The 22,555-nt window shown below is 41.6% G+C and overlaps 1 protein-coding gene across 1 annotated transcript; it reads right to left on the bottom strand.

The window, feature by feature from the left end:
• Positions 1 to 2,828: 2,828 nt before the first annotated feature.
• Positions 2,829 to 17,081, bottom strand: lrrn1 (leucine rich repeat neuronal 1). The gene is made up of 2 exons (XM_035148445.1): positions 16,717 to 17,081; positions 2,829 to 5,983 (listed from the first exon to the last, which is right to left on the bottom strand). The coding sequence occupies exon 2, from the start codon at positions 5,820 to 5,822 to the stop codon at positions 3,669 to 3,671; it is 2,154 nt and encodes a 717-aa protein (XP_035004336.1). The 5' UTR covers positions 5,823 to 5,983; positions 16,717 to 17,081; the 3' UTR covers positions 2,829 to 3,668.
• Positions 17,082 to 22,555: the final 5,474 nt, after the last annotated feature.

Below are 22,555 nucleotides of genomic sequence, written 5' to 3' on the forward strand. Positions count from 1 at the left end.
AATCTTTTAGGCTTTAAGTGGCTGCTCAGCTTCAGGGCCTGGCTCAGCCTTGCCTTCTGCCCTCTGGGCTAAGATTAAATTTTGATTAATGGAGGTGAGTGAGTAGAGGGCAGCAAGAGGCAGCTCACAACCCCAACACCCCATCAGTGGAACGTCAGCTGAGAAACTTACTCGACCCAAACTCAATGTGGGTCTTTGTCAGTGTTTGCTTGCTTGAAAGCTGACCTCGTCTCCTATCTGTCAGTTAAGATAATAATAAAAAAAAATTAAACACATCTAATCCTTGAAATGGAGAGAAATTTTTTTTTCTTACATTACACTTCCTCTCTTCAGCTGCCTTTTTACCTGACACAGGAAAACGGAGCCCGGCAGAGACGCCCTCTGTGCCTTTCTACTTCACCTTTACTGCAAAGACGGAGCTTTTTTCGCTCCACACCTTTGAAAGCGCACATGATGTTTTTGTGCTTTCCCACCTGCAGGGTGTTGACCTTGTCAGTGGTATTTCAGGCTCGGGGGACTTCTCTCACTTGGCTGCCAGCACCTGCAGGTGGATGGAGGGAGGGGTTGTCATGGAAACAAGCCACTGGGATGGGACACGGTGCAGGCTCCGGCACACGCTTTGAAAAGCTTTCATTGATAGCTGTCCCAATGAGCTGATTTCCGGTCTGTTACTAGGCTGCACGCTGAGTTGGTATAAAGGTTTGTTCGCTCGGTGCAGATAAAAAAGACGCAGAGGATCAGTTTCAATGTGTAAGTTGAACAAATGCCGACAGATGACAGCTGGTTTGCCCTCCTCCGTCCATCATCCTCAGCGCAGCACACAGGTCTCCCTGAAGAGACAGTGACATTCACTGACATTTCTCTTGCAGCATCTACTGACATCTCCGTACATGAAGGAACGCAGCAGACAGAGAGAGGGTTAAATCAATGTTATGATCGGCATTAGGGGGATAATATTAGAATGAAGGGACTTTATCCCAGATATATTGTGTGTATGGGCAACATATCAACCTTTAGCATTTACAAGCAATTTATGCACATACAGCTTATTAACAGACTATAATATGGCTTTCAGCAACTATTATGGGTTTTACTAATGTATTTAACTAGCAGGTCCAAACAAAGTACATGAATGATTGATAACACATAACACACAAACTTATATAACGTTATATCACACATACTATAAAGCATTTATATCCACGAAAAAAACACACAGGTTTGAAATGATTAGTTTTGTATCCAGAACTCTTAACTCAAGATCCACTTCTGGATTTAGTCCGGAGATATCAGCGGCACGTCCTGGCCTTCATCAGCCGATGGAAAATGTTTGGTGGAAATGATAAATACATAAACAAATAAATAACACATATTTATGGTGTTATCAATTCATATATATCCATTTAAAATGTGATAAGGAATGTGTTGTATTATATTGCCAATCATGTATTTACATTTATTTACATATTGTGGATGCTTTTACGATATTAAACAAATACATGAATAAACAGTTAAATCTGCATTATAGTGTGCTATAAAAATGCTTCAGTGTTTATACACTTATTATAAGTGCTCTGGAAGGCTCTGTCTACCCTTCTTCAAATTAAAAATAGAATTTACAAATTTGCATTTTTCTCCTTTTCTGCCCAGATATCAGGTCCTTATAACGCCCACATATTCAAAATCTATTACTTTACAAAACTCTTAATTTGATTACAGCTCACTGATAACACTGGATAATGCTGTTAAAACAGCTTCTACACACGGAGGCAAAGTTTCGAATGGCTGATGAACTGGCCAGTGTTTCCTTTGCGCTGAAGAATATTTGTCTCCATCCCTGCAATAATTGAGGAAAAGAGGGGCAGAGAGAGCAGACAGGGGAGCGGGCCTGTTGTCAGGGGAGACTCCACGGAGATGGTTTGATTGCACCACAAAGCTCAAAGCTGTCAGTCATACTTCAGAAACAAACAGAGTTTCTGGGCTCCCACTGGAAATCCACTTTTATAGACAGCGAGCCACTGAGATTTGGATTTGCATTGCGGTGGAGTTATGGCCCTATGCAGAGACGGTAACTCAACACATTACCTTCTCACTAGTTTCTTTAGAAAAGAACAGGGGATTGTTTAATGTCACTGTAGTGACAGTTGCAAAAAAGTTACAGATCTTACATCAAATGAAAGTCAAACAGACACGATGATGACTAATTTTGCAGCAATAGACTGGGCTGTAAATTCAATACAGAAGAGAATATATGACATTTAAATGACTACAGCAGGGTTGCTTGGTGCTAAATAACGCTGCAGTCTGTACTTGTTGTAACAGTCCATTATCTATAATCACCATCTCCTTCAATCTTGCCTCAGATGCATTACAGTCCCTGTGTTGCTTCCTTTCTAAAGCTGTGGAGATGCAGAGTTATGCTTAGTACAATAAAAAGAGACACTGAACAAAAATGCAGCCACTATAATATCCGGCGTCTTGGTGTAGACTGACTAATTTCTTTGTTTTCGAATGTACTGTATTTACTTTTAGGCAACTTGTACAGTAATTATATTCTGCCAGGACAAGAATTTAAATTATTCACTGATAATTGCTTTGCAGAGGCAAACACACTGAAGTCTGCATCTCTTATTCTCTCTCTGCCTCTGTCATCACTTCTAAAAATAATAAAACGTTAATGCTAAAGGTTAATATGAGATGCACGAACAATTTAAGCTTTTAAACCTTTGCTGTTAATCTGTAAATATCTGTTTCTCCCAAGTACCTCCATTAAATATACAGTATAACATGTATGTTTGACAAAATAACACTTGGTGTTGAAATCATGGTTAAAAAATATGAGTAAAGAAGATTTTATTGAACTTGCTTTTCAATAAACAACATGTTTGTGTGTGGAAACCACAACAAAACCAGTGATTGTAGACATATTCTAGCAAAATAAGAAAAGAAATATTTAAGAAATTTAAAAAGCTTTACATCTACCTAGTTTATAACATTCATATTTCTATTGCTGGTTTACAGTAGTTGCTCTGCAAACTTAAAGTCTAAATCAAACATACTGTTATTTAATGTACATAAATTAAATTATAGCTGATACAACATTACAGAAGAATTGCTAACATTATTCAATAGACAGTATATCAAGTCTAAACTTACTTTGTCAGCTTATATTCCAGTTGATAGACAAATTCGTATATATATATATTTCAGTGCACAACAGTCAACAGTGAAACTGTTTTACAAGAGAAAGAAAGATTGCAGTCTCTAACAGTTCTGCCAGAGAAAACATGTCAAAAATGGGTCAGATTTCAGCTTCTCCTCTGCTCACGCAAACTGAATCTGTGACAATGCTCATGCTGTGTTCATCAAAACAAGTACTAAAAATAAAGCACAGTGACTACTAAGTCCAGGAAGCTAAACAAAGCTGCCATATTGTGTGTCAAAATGAGCAAAAGGTAAAAAGACAATGTGCTAAACTTAAGATCTAAAAACGTTGGTTCGTTTTTTTCGCTTCAAAGAGAAAGTCTGAGAGAACCGTTGAAAAGTGGAAACAAGAAAGAAAAAAACTACTCAGTCCACGTTTTCACAAAGAAGCAAATATGTATATATGTATTTGTGCTCCTGAAATAAAAATGTCTCTGTATCTCCGACTGGATGGTTAGTAGGTTTCACCACATGTAATAGCTGCGTGTGGTGTCCACCTGGCTGGATTTGGTCTCCGAGGAGCCCTCTTTTTCCTTCTCACTGTCCGCCTCCCACAAGTTGATGAGAGGAGGGTATAACTCATTTAGCGGTATTGAGGAGGTTTTCTGCATGTATTTTTTCAGCGAATGGTGATAGTTTTTCCTTTTCCACCTCTTAGCAATGTACATGCCCAGAGAGGCCAGACTGACGATTGCAAACATTGTTCCCATGACAGCTGCAAGAGCAGTGTTGGTTCCTTGGTCAGATATTTCAACAGCAAAGGCTGCTTGCTTTGTCGTCACATTCACACAAGCCTTCTGCATTTGTTGATGAATGTTGGAGACCGTGAGGCACACTTCGTACTCAGTTGCTGGTTGTAAATGCGTAAGGTTGTACTCATGGACATCCACAGGTACTTTGGCAGTGTAAGTGATATGTGGGTTGTCTATTTTCATGGTGGCGGATGACCACTTGAGGTTGGAGGTCATTACGTTTGAGTTTATTTTCCAGGAAACAAGGATTGAGTGGGATTCTGTCTGTTTGACGTAGATCTTCATGAGCTGAGTGCTGTCTAAAAGAGTGCCATTTACCCGTATCGCTATCACTCTTGTGTCAGCTCCCTCTGAGTTTTGAGCCACACAGGTGTATCGGCCAGAGTCTTCTACTTGGATCTGAGAAATTCTCAATGTCCCTTCACTGCTGAGGCTGTACTTGTCAGATGGGGTGTCCATCATTACCTTGTTCCCCATAGGAGTCACCCAGTAGATTTCAGGCTCAGGCTGGGACATGGCTCTGCAGTCCAAGTCCACGGTCATGCCAATGTCCAAATTGAGGTGGCTTGGGAAGGTGTCATGAGAAATCATGGGCAAGCACTGGTTTGCTAAGTTCTTCTGCAGCACCTCCCTCACACGCATACCCCTGACCTCGGTTGGCGTGGCACACAACATGGCCAGAGGTTCCATAAAGCGGACGGTGGTCTTGTTGGAGCTCATCCACTGGATAACGCAGTCACAGCGAAGAGGGTTAGTGTGAATGCTGATCTCACGTATGTTAGGGAGGGAATCCACTGTTGACTGATAGAGGGCGTTAAGTGCATTGTTGTTGAGCATTAGACTCTCCAAGGCAGACACATCACGAAAGGCCAGATGGTTGATGTAGGAGAACTTAGGGTTGTTTGTAGCCTCCAGCTTAGTGAGTTCAGGAAGGTTGTCCAAAGCATAACGATCAATAGAAACCAGTTCTCCCATGTTGTTTATTCCCAGCTCCTTCAGCCTCAGCATGTTCTTGAAATCCCCTTCCTGAATCTTGTGCACTGGGTTTTTATTCAAATCCAAGAACTTGAGGTTAGGTAACTTCTGAAGAGCTCTCTGAGGAACTCTGATCAATTTATTGTCATAGAAAGAGAGGCTCTCAAGATTGTCAAGTCCAACAAAGGCATTTCCGGGGATGTCTGTCAAATCCATTCCAGCCAAAACCAAGCTTCTTAGATTTCCCAGGGGCTTAAAATTAAATTCCATTATTCCAACAACAGGGTTCTCCCCGATCATGAGGATCTCTAGATTGGGCGTAGATTCAAACCACTGGCTGATAATGGTTTTCAGCTTGTTGGAGTTGAGGTGAAGCCTGAGCAGGTTGTGGAGCCCAGAAAAGGCATTGGCAGAGATGGTGTTGATCTGATTGTGGTTGATGTAGAGCTCCTGTAGGTTGCTGAGATCCTGCAGACAGTAATCTGGCATTTCTCTTATCTGATTCTCTTCCAGGTGAAGTGTGGTGAGCTGGGTCATATTGTTGAGGCCAACATCCCGAATGTTGCTGAAGTTGTTCTGGGACAAGTCCAGCTCAGTCAGGTTGAAGAGCTGCTCCAGCTCCTCACTTGTCCTGGCAATGTAGTTGCTCTGTAGGAGGAGAACCTGAGTTTCACTGGAGAGGTTCCCAGGGATGCGTGTTAAACGTAGGTCATTGCAGTCTACAGTGATTGCTTCTCTGTAGGTGGACTGGGGAGTAAACCATGGTCGGATCTCGCACACACATAGCTGGGGGCAGTCATTGCTTTGGACAAAGGATAGGCCTATAGATGCCAGGATCAGGCCAGCAAGCACCTGGCCTAGAAGAAAACAGTCTAACCTCCGTCTAGCCATGCTGGGGAGGGACAGGTGGAGGGTCAGATGTCTTTGGGAAAGGGTGTGTTGCAGTCATCAACCAGACTTGGTTCTGATTAGGTCTTTTAGTCCAGTGAATTGGTCATTGGTTGAAGCCAACAGTAGAATTTTATAGGACGATCTATGAGCTGCAAGATGATCTGTAAAAAAAGAAAAAGCATATAAGTCTCTATAAAAACAGTTGCCGCCATGTTAATAATAAATACATGCATACATACATATGTTTTCAGCAATACTAGTGGTATGGCTCTAGGGATGGCAATATCTGTCATTTGGTGGTTATGACCACTGTGCGCCATGATTATTATCCAATACCTACAATGATATTCCCATTAGCCTCAGTTACACGCTGTTTAGAGCTTACTCAATTCTTGTTGTATTGGGTTTGTACACTCATGGTTGAATGCACCTATTGTTAGTCGTTTTGGATAAAAACGTCAGCTAAATGAAATGTAATGTAATGTAATGTAGAGCTAATTAGTGAATGTAATACAATGATGGTGATCATCACTGATTTGTGGGTATATTGTTTTGGTGCTTGTGCATGAAATAAGCATGTTACCTTTGTCTTTCAAAGCTCTACAATGATTGAATACCTTTTAATTGCCTCACAGTGCATAGCATTGCTGTACACTCTCCATCTTATGAAATGTAACACTTACTGAATTATCAGAAAACCTTTCATGTTTCAGGTAAATGTAGAAATTGCCTTCAGACACAACAGATTGGCTAAGAACAACAACTGCTTCCTCCATTCTCCTTGTGAGACTGCCAGTTATGTGCAGCATCAACAGTTTTGGTAAAATGCAATTTCAGCTCATTACAATGTATTCACAAAACACTGTGCTGAACTACTTGGAAACACATCAAATTCCATTGAGGGCTTTCATCTATCCAACAGGCCCATAAGGACTTGATCATTAGCTTCTCCGAACATCATTAAACACTATGAGATATTGGTATGTGCCATGCCTCAAAGACGGCGGAAAAAAGATGCACGTCTTAATTTTTAATGCAACGTCTTAGGCATTCTGAATTTAGGGCAAACATGAAAAAAAAAAAAGTTTTCAGAGGGCCTCGGACTTTTTCCAAGAAGACAGAGTACAGACGCAAGATTGTCAAAACTTTGAGACGCACTCTTTTACTCTCAGGAGAGGGTTGTGAGAGGACAAGAGACTCTGATCAAGCCATGGCAGCTGCTTGCAGTGGGCAATTATTGGCCCATATGTCATGTTAGGCTTCTCCAGTCACTTTGAGGATAAAGCATTTACCCTGGAAAACAGGATTCTTTTAGTCAATGCATGACAGATCCCTGCATATGGGCATGGTGACTGCTTTGACAAGGTCCAACCAAGACACTGTACATTTTAAATAATCTCATAGTCTGGAGTCTATCGGAGTACATCAATATTTCAAAACGATTTACTCTCCACAAAAGACAAAACCTATTTGTTTGTCCTCCATCACCATCAAAAGGTTCCCATTTTTTGTTTTAAGTGAATTTATCTGAACAACCATCACATGGACAGCCATGGAATCGAATGCAGTAGTTCCCCTCAGGATTAATTGTAATAACATTAATGACAACTGACTTACTTATGATACAATAACAACACAATTGAATGTAAACCTATCAGCAGCTTGGCAATGCTGCTAAAAATCAGCATATTAAAATGCTCGACTAAGATGGTGAATATGGTAAACCTAATAAAAATAAGTATTTCCTATGCCTAAGTGGAGCCTCACAGAGTCACGAGGATGACTGTTGACTCTGGGTGTTTTCACACCTTCAAACTCAGAAGTCTAACTCATTCTAAACAGCTGCACCAAGACCCTGTAGAGGAGGTGGTCTAGGTCCCATCCCAAACAAACTCAAATGGCTTGTTTGTGAAGGGAATCTGACCGGACCTTGATCTGACCTTAGCCAACAGGTGCTAAAGCTTGTCCACAAGTTTAAGATGAGCGGCTACTGTTGCCAGGTGTGCTTTGGTTTCTGGGAAGCAGCAGAGCAGTCAAACTGTAGCAGCTTGTGTAGCAATAGCAGCAGCTACATGTTTAATTTCATAGGAATGTTTCTCTCAAATGAAAACGTGCTATTCCTATATTTACTTTCTTCCTCAAGCTCCAGACAGATCTGATAAATAAGGGATTGTTGAGGTTTGCAATGATGCATTTTGGTTCACTCAGATTTTTGGCTGTGTGCAAAGCAACTGAACCAAGAGGAAAATCCCCCGAATTTAGAAACTCATCGACTGATTCAGACCTGAGCAGAAGAAATGTGACTTTAGACTTTGTAATCACAGTATGAACCATTACTTTTTTGGGCCTTTATTTTCCACAGGACAGAGAGATAGCTGTGAAAGGGGGCAGAGAGAGAGAGTGGGGAAAACAAGCAGCAAAGGTCTGCATGTTGGAATCGAACCCGGGCCGCTGCGTGCGGATGAGGCACATCCTTGATGGGGCGGCAGCTCTACCATATAAAGACATATTGTATCTATGCAACCGTTTTATTCTTCACCTTTTCTTGTTAACTGGATTAGGTTGCCAGAACGTCTTTAACAACCCTGTGCACGTGCAGTATCTTACAGCAACACTGAGATCACATTACTCAATTAATTCTATTTACTAAAGGAAGCATCCGACCCAGCCCGGTGCCATACGGCAGCACCACGGAACCACAGCCTATACTGCCACACAGCTTTATGGTCAACACCAGCTTAAGAAGATAGCACTTAAGAGGCTTTCAAACAAGGGAGCTGACTAATTCATCTGAATGCAAACTGCCTGGCAACAGCACCAGGGGGACAGGAAGACATCTCTGCTCCTCCTATACCGGGGATTTCTCATGGGACAGGGCGGAGCATGGGTGAAACAGGGATAGTACTGTATCTCTTCTTTAGGCTAAAGCAGCATATATTGTGAGGAGTGCTGCACCAGCCAGGATTAGTGGATGGAGATGCTGAAGTGCAGATTAGCTGGGGATAATGTACTACACTCAAACCCAGAGGAGAGAAACAGGTCACTTAGCACTTTAATTAAAAAGCAACATATACAGCATAGACCTCGAAGAGCGTTAATGCTTTGTTAATCTCATTAGAAAAATAAGCATATTTAACACTTGAGTGTGATTCAATGACTACATATTCTCTCTCATTAACATATTTTAAATGATTTCATTACTGTATTGACAACAAAGTAAAACAAATACTGATCATCATTAATCATTTTGTTATTTTTTTAGGTATTTGACTGATAAAATAATTGTGTATTCATTGATGATAATACATTTTTATAAAGTCTAACAAGAACGCAGCTTCAGGACAGAAATTGTATCCACATTTAAAGGAAAAGAATCCTGTTTTCAAGGTTAAATACCATTAAAAAAAATGTAGATGTTTTTAGAGCAAAAAGAAAAAAAACATGAGAACCTGGTCTCCACATGGCCTTTACATGTGTTACTGTCACTGGAGCATATCAACGACATATTGATACAACATAATCTGCGTCAAGACTCTAAGGCAGGTTTAGTGATATATCATCTCTCCTCTATTTACCACAAATGGGGTTAATCTTAGATTCTCTTCATTCAGTAAATGCTGACAGCTTTGTCTGTGCCGCCCTTTGTGCAATGTCGGATTAAAAAGTTTATGATCCCATTTAATGCTGGATGCACAAAATCTGGCACTGTTGTCATTGCAAAAAAGTGGGTTAGCTGAACATTTTAAAATGCACTTAAAGGACTGAAACTAAATCTGTGTCAACATCCTGTCGGTTTTTCAACAACAACAAAAGGCAGCCTGGGACACTTGACACAGGCTTCACGGGTCTATTGTGATTCTGACGCCACAGGAAAGCGTAAAACACACAGCAGGTGGAAGACAATCAACTGCACCAAAGGCAGGAAGGCAGGAAGCGGAAAAACCCGGAGGCTTTAAACACAGCCACCTCTGAACCTGTGAACAAGAGACTAGAAATAAATACCAACAACTTCAGACATAAAGTCCGACATCTCAAAGCTTTTATCACGACCTGCTGCAGAGCGTTATTGACTTTCTTATATAGAGTCTAATCAAAGATACAGAACTGACAAGTGAGGCAGATGTTTATCATAAAACTCACATGGATCACGATCCTTGCAGATAAGGCTACAAATTTATTTCCATATAACGGCCACCTAATGTTAATGTTGTACAAATTATCCTTCGGTCAGATCATTTTCTCTGTCGGGTTCTGCAGTGTAAGTTAACTGAGCAAAGAACAACCCTGATTACAAAAAAGGTGGTGGTGGAAGTTGTCATCAGAGGAATGATGGGTGAACTTACTACTGCTAATGTACCAATACTTGACCAGAATTAACTTAAAGAGCATTTTAATTGTCAACTGTGCACAACAGCTGCACATCATGAAGGGCTCTGCGACACCAAAGACAATTTAGACTATTTATTTATGTAAATTTCCATTATGTTTCCCACAGTGATTAGGACATTAGGTTGCTCATTGGTTAATTAAGCTCTGTGTCGGAGTCCTGCACCTGCTGCATTCAATCTTTATGCAAAGCTCACTACAGCATTCAGAGGATGGACTCTTACTAAGATTTGAATTTCTAATGTATACATTTATAGTAATAGAAGTCGCTACAAGGATCATTAGGTCAACTAATTGGACTATGAAGTAAAATGGGTTGAAAACACAGAAATCTGTTACCATGACACCCAGTGTCACGGTCAATCACAACCTTCTGCATAGAGTATGTCGCCTTGCACAGTTCCTACGAGAGAGAATGTCACAACATACATTTGTGATACTGTGTTAGTGTCTGTTATGAGCTGATGACTTTGTGTGGGAGGGTAAAACAACTGGAACAGATGTTTTTTTTTTATTTGAGCAATGTTAAGAGGTAAAATTATCCAGTGACTAACAAGGAAAAAAGATTAAAGAGAAGACATAGACATACATTTTAATTGGCGAGGCAAAAATGTTTTTTCCTGTTGTCCTATATTTGAATAATAATCATCTAACAACTTGGGGATCAGATCCCCTCAATGGGTTCCAACAGTGCACGAAAGGCCTATGTTAATATTTTAAGCCTTCACTGTTTTGTCTCATTGTTACCACTAGGGGTGGGTATCGTTTGGATGTTTACCGATATCGCTGCAAAATCGATACTTTTTTCTGGTGCCTTAACGGTGCCTGAACCGATAATTTTTCCGACAATAAGAACTACTTTTTTTATTGCTGAGACAAATTGGAAGTTGAATTTGTATTTATTAATTGTTACCAGTTTAAAGTATACTTAACTTTAACTTAAAAACTCACAATAATGTAACACTATATAACAGTTCAGGCCCCGAAATCGGCATGGTGATTTGGTCCAGTAGGTACCGGTACCTGATTGGCACCAGATTTCAGTACCAAACCCTAATTACCAGTAACTACAGTGGATCCTAATTCAGTGGACTGCCCTCTTGGCCGAGAACCCCTCTATAGCATGATTCTACAGGGGACACAAGCCAAAACGATTTGCTGCCATTTCAACTCTGACTGCATTCGACAGCCATGAAAACGCTCAGCTTCATCTGATGCCATGGAATTAGATCCCTGTCATTTCCATTTGAGAGATGTCAATTAAAGAGCGACACTGAAACGCAACCTGTTAATTGGCATCCTGACGAACGTGATTTACATAAGTCATACGGTTCAGAGACGCCTCAGTCGGTGCAACAGTATGAATCGTTTCTCATTAATTGACAGTTGAGCCCCATTTAACCTATTGAGAGGATAATATACCAATAATTTTGCTAATTTCACTCATCAAGGTTTCCCATCAATCTTTACCACAGGAAGGAGGATCAAACATAAATCTGTCTCATGGACAGGATCTGTAGAAAGTGTGATGAGTACTGATGAGGGGAAACATATTTTTTCTTCTATGCTTCAAAGTTTACTTTCCGAATCCTTTGAGTCCTCTGAGTAATCACGGCTGATGTGTGTGCGCGTGATGGAGAATTTGAAAGTCCTCATATATATCTCTCCAAAAACTAGATAAGGCCTCCCTCTGAACCATTCTCAGTCCTATGGGCTCACTTGTCAAATTTCTGTCTGAACACACTCAAGCTCATCGTCAAGGAAATTCTTCCTTCAGTGCGATAAGGATTGAGAGTGACATGAGAAAATGAGATTTAAACTGGATTCTGGTCTCTCTCTCTCTCTCTCTCTCTCTCTCTCTCTCTCTCTCTCTCTCTCTCTCTCTCTCTCTCTCTCTCTCTCTCTCTCTCTCTCTCTCTCTCTCTCTCTCTCTCTCTCTCTCTCTCTCTCTCTCCTCGGCTTTTACCCTTGAGCTTTTCAGTTTATTCATTTGCACACGTTTGAAAGAACAGAAAAAAGTGAAATGAGGGAAAGCCAATTACAGGTGGGAGCAGGTGAGATAAACAACCCCAGGGAACCTACAAACACATCTTGTCTCAAACGGAACAAAGCCAAACCGAGGTGACAGAAACACTCCTGAATTAGACAACAGAAGTTGAGCGACAAGGAAACAAGGAGGATTGTTTTATTTATATCCAGAGTGAGCGGGGCTGTGACAAGAGAGCTAAATGAAATGAGAGATACATCTGATGAAAGAAGTGAAAACCAAACTTTCTTTCATTCCTGATTCTCTCCTGCTCTGCACCAAACTGAACCCTAGAACAAATAGAGAACAAATAAATATTACAGGCACCTAGGAAACAGTGAAACAGGGAATTTTTGTTCCTACTAATGAGAGAATAAGAACTTTTCCCTTCACTGTGCTGAATATGGCTTGTTGTTTGTGTCATGTCAGGGCCTTTTGACTTGTGAAAGTCAGGACCATCGTCTGGACCAAGCTTCTTTTTACATGGTTTACATTTGATCAGGTTAGTTCTGGTTTCATATTGATTGTGTATAGAGGGGCATGCATCTAAAATAAGTAAAATTAGTCTTTTCATTTGAGTAGAGAAAATGAATGAACCGGTTCACTTCATTAATGTTGTTACTACTGTAATATTATTGTGGTATTACTACCAGCAAAGGGAACGTCCTCGTCCTTCAAACATGTCATACGTATACATATCCAATATATCATTGGAGGAGAAGACTACAGGCAATCCTGCCAAACGCTTATTTTTCTTCTCCTATTGGTTCATGCTGTCACAATTTCGACTATCCAAAACAGTGTTTTCACCCTGGAAACCAATCAAACCGTGGTTTGTTTGATCTTTTGATTGGGTTAAATTTGTATTCGTTGGTCTGGTCTGTGGCCTGAGGTGAAAAGTCTGAAAGGTGCAGCCCAAACAAGGTGGGTGTGAAAGCCCCCTAAGTCTATGGATTAGTTATTCCAAAGAACAGACATTACAACGAGACATTTCCCTGCTCGTATATGTCTGAGTGCAGCAGTGTACGAGCAGATACACTGTATGTGCTCCCTGGTTTCTCATGTTGCGTCTGACTTTGTCATCAGCAGCACTCATGGCATTGATTGTACAGCAGCTTGATTGCTCTTCAACTGGTTCGCCCTCACGGGCAAAATCTGAACGGACATTTGTTTGGAGATCCTCAGCTCCTCAAGCTGACTGATTAGATTTGTGCAGGACACACTAATTCATGGTCGAGCAGAGCAGCTGCTCCAAACGTCTTCTGACCAGAATAGAAACCTGCGGTCTGACCGTGAAACACAAGGTTGCACCACTGTCAAAGCAAAACAACGGGTGAGTAACAATACAGAGAAACACAGTCTAACTTATTTCCATTTAAATTTCAAGTCTTCAATCACTTGGTAAGTACATTGATTGATGGAAATTCTGCTCATGATCTCATCTCTGTTTTATATCGTTGTAAACTGAATATCTTTGAGTGATTGGACAAAACAATATTTCTGACAATTCTGGGACACCTTGAATTCTGGGAGGTATATTTTATATTACAATTTTCTGACATTTTTTTCCAATGTGTTTCTCTCTCTGGTTAAAGGAGTACTCCATCACTTCTCAGCATGAATCTTCTGTGGCCCTGGAGAGAGGGACGCCCCCCACACACGAAAAAAACTGACAGATGTAAGCTATCAAGTTGCATCATGGGAGATGTAGGATCCAGTGTTTTCCTTGGCCTACACAGAGTCAGGACATATTTGTCTGTGCTGCTCCAATTTTTCTATTTTGCAACCGTCTCATGTGAGTGCACTAACTTGACTGAAGTGCAATTCTAACTTTAAAGGCAATGGGTATAAAAGGGCATATATATCAATTATGAATTAGCTCTGTGCACCCACATTGTATTGTTAGGGTCACTTTAACAAATCTGCTTGGGTTTAAAACAAAACATCAGGGTTCAGTGTGAGAGAAGCTGAGGATCAAACCACCAACAATTAGCCAACCTACACCTGCTTTTTATTTCAACATCTACAGCCTCCATCCTACCTCAGTCAGGTGAACCAGTCTGCCATTCAAACTAACTACAGCATAACAGAGTTCACCAAACTGCTGATCTCACAAAATCATAAATGTGATGCTTTAATGCTTCTATCTTAAATTAATCTTTCATATGTGAGGCAAACATCCAGCTGGGTCCAACCCCTCTTTCATGCCCTACACAGATGATTAGACGACGGAAGGCTTCACACACACACACACACACACACACACACACACACACACACACACACACACACACACACACACACACACACACACACACACACACACACACACACACACACACACACACACACACACACACACACACACACACACACACGGCGAAATGATGGCACATATTGTAAACTAACATCTGCCACTAGACAAACGTCTGGCTCTGACACACTTCAGATCAGGGTGAGTTGAACTGTATGTGTCTGTTGGCCACAGACAGCTCAGGGTTAATGATGCCTTAGTCCTTCTTATAGGAATAAAGGCTTGAGCTCAATAACCCAACTCCCCCCTCTGCACCCTGCTTTATGCCCCCGGGACCTAAATGTTGTGGGGGGGTGGGGGGTGGGGGGGTGAAGCCATTTATCCCCCTCCCATAAGCTCTGTTGTCTCCCTAACAACCGTGACACCACACGCACAGACACCTGCATCACACACTCTCTTTAGTCGGCTATTGTGATACGGTGTGTGTGTGTGTGTGTGTGTGTGTGCTCTTTTTGTTGCCTTTGGACCAAAGTCCAGTTCTAATGAGGCAAACATTTGATTTCTGGTCATGGTTAAAGATCAGGTCAGATCTGAATTGTGGTTGGCGTTATGGTTATGGTTAAGGTTTTGATTAGGCTGTCCAAGAAGTTAGGTTAGATAGCTGTGTGTGTGTGTGTGTGTGTGTGTGTGTGTGTGTGTGTGTGTGTGTGTGTCTGCGTTGTGGAGAGCTTAGCCTTTTCACACAGTCACATTATGGGGATTTGTCTTCCTTATGGGGACAAAAATCCAGTCCCAATAACGTAAAACATAACATTTTGAGGTGAAGACTTGGTTGAGGGTTAGATTTAAGTTTAGGATTGGGTTTGGGTTAAGGTTAGGGTTAGGCAAGTAGGAAAAGGTTAGAATAAGTCTCCTGAAAATCAATGCAAGTCAATGTAATGTCCTCTGAAGTCATGGAGACAGGGCTGTGTGTGTGTGTGTGTGTGTGTGTGTGTGTGTGTGTGTGTGTGTGTGTGTGTACACTGCGTCCATGTGAGACAGGATGCCCCCTGGGGGAAAAGAATAAAAAGTAATAGCCTTCTGCTTGTTTAGAAATCTGCCCACAGCAGCAAGCAATTCAATGTTTGCAAGAATAATAGTAATAGTAATAATAATAATAATAATTACAAAAGAGTTTTTCTTTAAATATGAAATGTCCAACAGCAGTTTGGCCACAACAGTCTTCATATTACAATATACAAATGTATAGTTTATTATGTTTACACATAATGAAACTAATATTTTGGTGATTTAGTGACTTGGCTTTGCCTTTTACGTTTGGAACCAACACTCACTTATTTGACCCAGACGTCCACAGAGAAAAGCTCTAACTCAGCACTTTGGGGTTTTAAAGAGGCCATAAACAGAGTCCGGTGAGTCCAAACTGACCTGGCACTGCAGCGGCATCACACACCATGATAACAAAATCATGAACGCGTTTTTATCATCTTAACCTTTACACCGTCTCCTCGGCTCCATCCCCTAAAGTTGAGTGATGCTGTAGTCAGCAGCCTCCACCAACAAAAGCGCAACAGCTGCAGCGACAGAAGCAGCGTTAGAGAATCACAATGGACCCCCTGCCAACGCAACCCCATTCTCAGCGTACACCTCTCACTGAGGGCCTTGTCTTCATCCCCGAGGAAGACTCCAGCACTTTTTTTTTTTGCTTTGCTTCTAGAAGGGAAGGAATCGAGACATCTGCCGACATACTTTAACATTAATATGCAAATCACATTTACACAACGCTGCACGCATCTCCTGCTGCTGCTGCTGCTTCCCTGAGTACCGCAACGAGATCAAAGTTTGTTTCTGTGCAACATCATTTGACGCATTGGACACAGCTCACACACACACGATCACTTCTAGATTCACAGCGGGTTTCATGACGCTGTAATGTTGATTTCCTATGAGGCTGGAAGTGCAGCTCGAGCCAGACTGCATTTATATAGAAAAAAAAGAGTATGCCCTTGAGTGAGTCTGCATCCCAAACTCGTTGCATCGCCCTTGCAGAGAAATGTTATGAATGGAAACATATCTAAAGTGTGCATGGTTTTACACGCACGTGCACAAAACACCGATTTACCACGAGGTTTAATTTAGGGATCAGACAACGTGGGAACGTGTTTTCCTCACAGAATAAGATGCAGCTTAAATAGAAACCTCTCCTTTCCGTTCCTGGGGGCTCTCACCTTGTTGGCATTCCGGTCCGATGTTCCCATGCGCACAGCTCCTTCATCCAGACACGCGTCGAATCGAAGCGATCAAACGAATGTTATTGAGCCAAGTGCTCATCAAGCGGCGTGATGCCGCAACCACACATATGTATCCCGGTGGCTTCTGTTTACAGCGATCTGCCGCCTGTGTATCCGATCAGTCCCAGGGCGCATTGGAGAAAAGGCATGGTGCGGTGTGAGATCTCCAACCTGCTGCTGCTGTAGCTGCTGCTGCTGCAACCCACCACCACCACCAACAGACCGGTCTGTCGCCTCAGAGATCCCCCCCACTGCTCTGCCTGCCGCCGCCTGCTCCTCCCACGGATGGAGAAAGAGAAAAATGATCAAAACACCTGGCGCTGTGCGGAGCAGTCAGCTGATTCCCCAGCAGGCCATTGGCTGAGAGCGCCTGTCTGTCACCGTCGGCACAAGCAGAGCGCAGAGCACCATCTGCTCCGGGGCTTGTGGCGAGAACAAAGGCTGGAGAGGGCGACGGGGCACGGGGCGACGTGGGGGATGTGTGCGTGGGGGAAGGTTGGGGGTGATGGCACATGGCATTACTGCTGAAAAAGAAATCCCCCCTCTGATTCTGATCCTCCCCCTATACACAAACATTAGGGGTAATGTAGACTGGCAGTGTGACACTCTGTGAGACTGAAGCTGCAAAAAGTAAAGTTTTAGGTCAACCAATGTGATCTCTTCATTTGTATACAGTACAGGCTATTGTGGTTCAGTAGCCTGGTAGCATAGGTCTCCATGTGGGGGGAAAGTGATTTCATCCCTTTCGATATTGTGATGGAAGTTTTCTGGAAGCTGGTGAAAGGAGAACTTGGTCAGCAGCTGATCTCTTATGTAGAAGAGTTCAATGTAGAAGTGATGCATCAAGGAGACTAAAAGCAGAATCAGAATCCTTTTATTGGTCAAGTATATTTTCACATACAGGAAATTGACTTGTAACAGAGTAACATGAATTAGATATGAAAGTCCCAGAGCGTAGACTGCTAGTTTGTCCCTTATCAATAACCTGCTGGCCTTGGGTCTTGCTGAGAGGGGAGTATGAGACAGGCTCTGTCCTCCTAAAGGTAAACAAACAGCAGCTGTAATGTGTAAGCATGTGAGGAGCTAAAGTGAAACATTTCCTCACATATATATCGAGGTTTGGTCTAGTTTGACCTCCCTTACTGATAACTCTAATATAGAACCCATATATGACCCCTCCTCAACTTTCTTAGTGCAAGTGTCTGTTCTAAACATGCGTTAGGAGTTGGCTGTGTGCTTGGCCTGTGGTAATGCTGGTTGCAGCGTTCTTTCTGTGCCATTCACCGGTTTATTCAAAGTTCAGTGAAGCTCAACTCAGCATGCAGAAGCCTGAGAGAATCAGCGGCCGTGCCCGTTGTTATGATCAACGCTGTCACTTATGCTGACAAGTCCCAGCGCTGCTTATTCAAAGTTTAATAATATTGAAGTATCACGTGTCCTAATTGCACCAAATTCAACACTGCACTTGCCTGGGCCCTTCACAATACACACAAGCCAACAAGAAGCGCGGTTCTTGAGATTTCAGAATGAATTGATAGATATTTTTTAATTAATCAAATGTGTAAGGCTTTAGTGCGGTGCTTGACCTATATCTTCTCTTTTTACAGGTGCACTGAACTCCCATAAAGTTGGGGTATTTACAAGGAAACAGATAAAAGTATTATTGAGAAAAAAAGGCCAAGATATTTTGACTTTTAGTTGTTAGTATTGGCACAAGTTCAAAAATGCTGGATCCTGCATTTCCTATAACGCAACACAATATCATCTTTGTGAAAGATACATCTTGTAACCTCCTAACCTCCAGTTTGTGGCACAGGCTTTTTGTTATTAATCTAAAGTTTCAAGCCCAAGCTAATATCTAACTTTGACAACACCAGAGTTATTTCCTCAGATGATCCACGGAACTGTCAGATTCTCCAGATGTAATTTGTCAGTATCGAACCCTGCCATCTTCCTCCTCTGCTTCCGGCCTATATAATTTTTTTTTAAAAACCTTCGAGAGCAGGCCCTGATCTAGGAGCTAACACGTTGATGCTTTGTTGAAGATTTGTATCATGCAATCACGCCGTTGACAAACGTCTTTTACAGTTTTCATTTTTTTGTAGCACTTTCTTTGCAGTGAATTTCTATTGACAATGATCTTCTCCCCAAGTGCAAGTTCACCCTCACACTGCAGGGGCGCTGTCACCGTGTCCATGAACTTTTCACCGTCCAAGATGATTGTGATTAGTTAAAGAAATACAATTAAGTCAGAGAGTGTTTTCATTCCCCTTTAGCAGAATGATAATGTGTGCAGCCGGACCAGTTGTAACAGTGCTGACACAGGGCTAAGGAGAAAGACCTGACGATGCGCTGATTGCACTTCTCATGACAAGTAAACTGAACTCAATGTGTGAAATCAGAGGAGCACAATATACTGAGTGAGCAGAGGGTCTGTATACTGAGTAAATGTGCTGTAGAGAGAAATAAAACAGATAATAGAATAAGACATAACATCAGATCTATGAGGTGGCATCAATAATGAAGCAGATAAAATTGAATTGAATATACATTTTTATGTTGTGTGCAGTCTTCTAGTAGTTTTAGTATAAATCAGGCGTGAACTACTGCAGCTGAAAGTGCCAACAAGCTTAATCCAAAACTCTTTGCAATAATAGATTTAGTAGATGATGCAGCCAAATCTAGGCACCATCAGTCATATATTTTGAATATGTGGGCAAGACAGAAGTTTTTAAGCAATCTCTGAAATGTATGGGGCACAATTCAAAGCCAGTGGTATTATGGATGGCCCAGCAGGCCTTCAATAACATCTCTTAGTAAGAGGTGGTAACAGGAGCATCTCAAACTGGAACTCAAACGTGATGAATCCTTAAAACTTCTAGGCAGCTGTTATTGTCTTGTTGACAAATCCTCATCAGGGTTGAGAGCAAAAGGAACATCTGTCTTCTAAACCACATTTTTGTCTGGTTCTTCAACACTATAATGGATTGTAGGTCTAGTCTCTATGTTCAATTTCTGTTGGCAGCAAAGACCTTGTTTCTCTTCAAGTGGCTCCATTTGGTTTACACATTTTAAAAGAATAAGATTACAGAAAAAATATGATACTTTAAGACATTTAATCATGTAATACTCTATTAGGTGACATCCATACTACAACGTTTAAGTTTAAAACAAACGTTTGGTGATAAGAGCCTGACGAAACAGCGAAGGCTACATTGCGACCGAACAGACCCGATGAGGAAGTGGTTGTGAGAGTCTACATCTTTGTTTCTCTGGTAAGATATCTGTACTTCAAGTGTGGCTTTCAGGTACTTCACCCAACACTGCTGTGAATGTGTGGTGAAGCAGTTTGTGAATACTAATTACTATTAAAGTTGTGTGCTCCTTTATTGTAAATATTTGAGAAACCAGAGCTTATGTTTATTTGTACCATATCTCCCTTGCTTAATTTGTTCTCCTTGGAGAGCTACCTGAGCTGTAGGGAGCGTGAGGTCACTTATAGGTAAGTCAAAGTTGATATATCCACAATGTGAAGTCTGGACCAGCATAGGATTTTGATCTTGGTAGATTTTCTCTGAAATGTCATTTGCTTCTTGGTAGATGATTAAGTTTTTTCTCAACATAACAAACTCACTCACCTCACTGCATTTGGATTTTATTGGCTAACAAAGTAGTTGCTTGTGCACAATGTAATTATATGAGGTTCCTTATATTATGCAATATTCAAACCAGGCATTCATTTTGCACGTGTGTGATGTGAAGGCGGCATGATCACAAGAAAACATATGCACACGCCATCATCAGAGTAATAGCATGCAGTGATCTTTAAGTACACAGTAAATTCAGCTGAATACGGGATCACAATAAACCAGCACTCAGGCAGAAAAGCATTCAATGCCCCATTAGCATTTGTGTGCCCATGTACGATGACATCAGTAGAGCATTACCGCGATTTGAAGAATCCATTTGCTCACAGTTGCGATGAGACAAAGAGATTATGGACCCACTGTAACCATACGTGCGGCGGCTGAATGTGATCCGACTGCTCAGCTGCTCAGGCCTGTTGCCATGTCCCCAAAGTGCATGGCAACTGCAGCAAAGCAAAAATTAGATATGAGGAGACTGAAGTGGAGCCCCTGAATGAATAATTGTTTTTCGGGAAACAGCATCAAAACCTGGTCCTCCCCTCCAATCCGCCTCCCGTTGGACCTCCCATTTTAATACCATCATCGTTTTGTTTTGGTCAGAAACATGTTTTTTCAGCTTTTTCTCAGTGCAGCCCTCTTGGAAATCTGTGTACTGTTCTCTAGAATAAAATTGGTACATGAGTGTCCTTCACTTTGAAGCACCACCGTTCTAATGCACTCCTCTACATGAGAGTCATTAAGAAATCTTGTGAATCTTGGCCACTGCAAAATTGTCACACATCTACCTGTATGTGGAACGCGAACCCTTCAACTTACTGACCTCACACTTGGCATGTGTATTGTTAGAGTCCCAGGGAAGTGCAGTGCTGAATTTGGTTTGGACTCGAAATACCTTCAATATTAATAACATGTGAATTAACAGGTGAACAGTGCCCTGTAGCAGTCAGTGGGGGCAGGGCAATGTGCTTTCAGTCTGTGGAAGAAGGACTGACACTGACATTCAGAATCACTTCATCTTTGGCAAGTTGTCTTTGGTAAGCACAAAGTTCATTTTGTTTCTGCGATAATTTATATCGAGCTGAATTACAGAGCTTTTATTTACTGAAATAGCCGACATGCAATATATGAAAAACTAACATAGTTTAGTAAATCCTTCAAGTTTATATATATGTGAACAGTAATGAAGCAAATTCTGTTACATTTTATGAAAAACATTGAAGATTAAAATCTTCACTGCAGATAAACCAGGTAGGATGAACACAAAGTTTTCTAACTTCACAATGCATCTGTTTGTAAAAACCTCTGCACACAACGTCCAGCACCAACAATAAAAAGTGATGGTATATTGTAAAACTGTTAGAACTAGCTCCAGAGCATTAACACAGGACAAGATAACAGAACATTACAAACAGGCACTTAGATCTGCCACAAAACACTATATCATCCATTTGTAAATGTACTTGTCCTTGTTACGTGACACATTTGCCAAAATGCTTTTTACTGTGCAAAACAGCTTGACAGTATCCAACAGCACAGTGTACGGAGCGGTTTAAACACTTTGTTGTGTTGATTTTGAAACAGTTATCTGCCAGTGGGTGGTGCAGGATGAACAGGAGCAAATACTTAAAGCCTTGGTGAGGTGAGGGGGAATGTGGGTGGGTAAGAGGCAGGTTGGGGGAGAAGCTCTTATCTGTACACCTCCTCTCAGCTTCTTATCCATAGAGAGATGAAGACAGATGGTCTGCTCTGTCAGAGGAAGCACGGTGTGGAAACAGGCTGTGTGCAGCTGGACCTATACACACCCATTCATTCAGTAAAGGTGGATATGACTTCCAGTGGTATCAAATCTCAGTGTATCAGAGACCTGTAGCTGAGATCCTGCGTGCTCTCACTGTGGCAGAGATAACTTATCAGGATATACAAAATAAAAAAATAATTGTTATAAATTTACAGCAGGTTACAGGCTCTAAAACACTCCATAGTATTAAAAAAACACATTTATGAACCGTGTTATCCTCTGCTTCTGCCGTTCTATACCTCTGGTCAGCAGGTGTCACTGACTGTCACCGTGGAGACGTGGCTCAATGCTCAGACTGAGCCTGGGGACAGGATGGAGGAGATTTTCAGCT

Source organism: Hippoglossus stenolepis, chromosome 3 (genome assembly GCF_022539355.2).
Source record: "Hippoglossus stenolepis isolate QCI-W04-F060 chromosome 3, HSTE1.2, whole genome shotgun sequence".
Classification (NCBI taxonomy): domain Eukaryota; kingdom Metazoa; phylum Chordata; class Actinopteri; order Pleuronectiformes; family Pleuronectidae; genus Hippoglossus; species Hippoglossus stenolepis.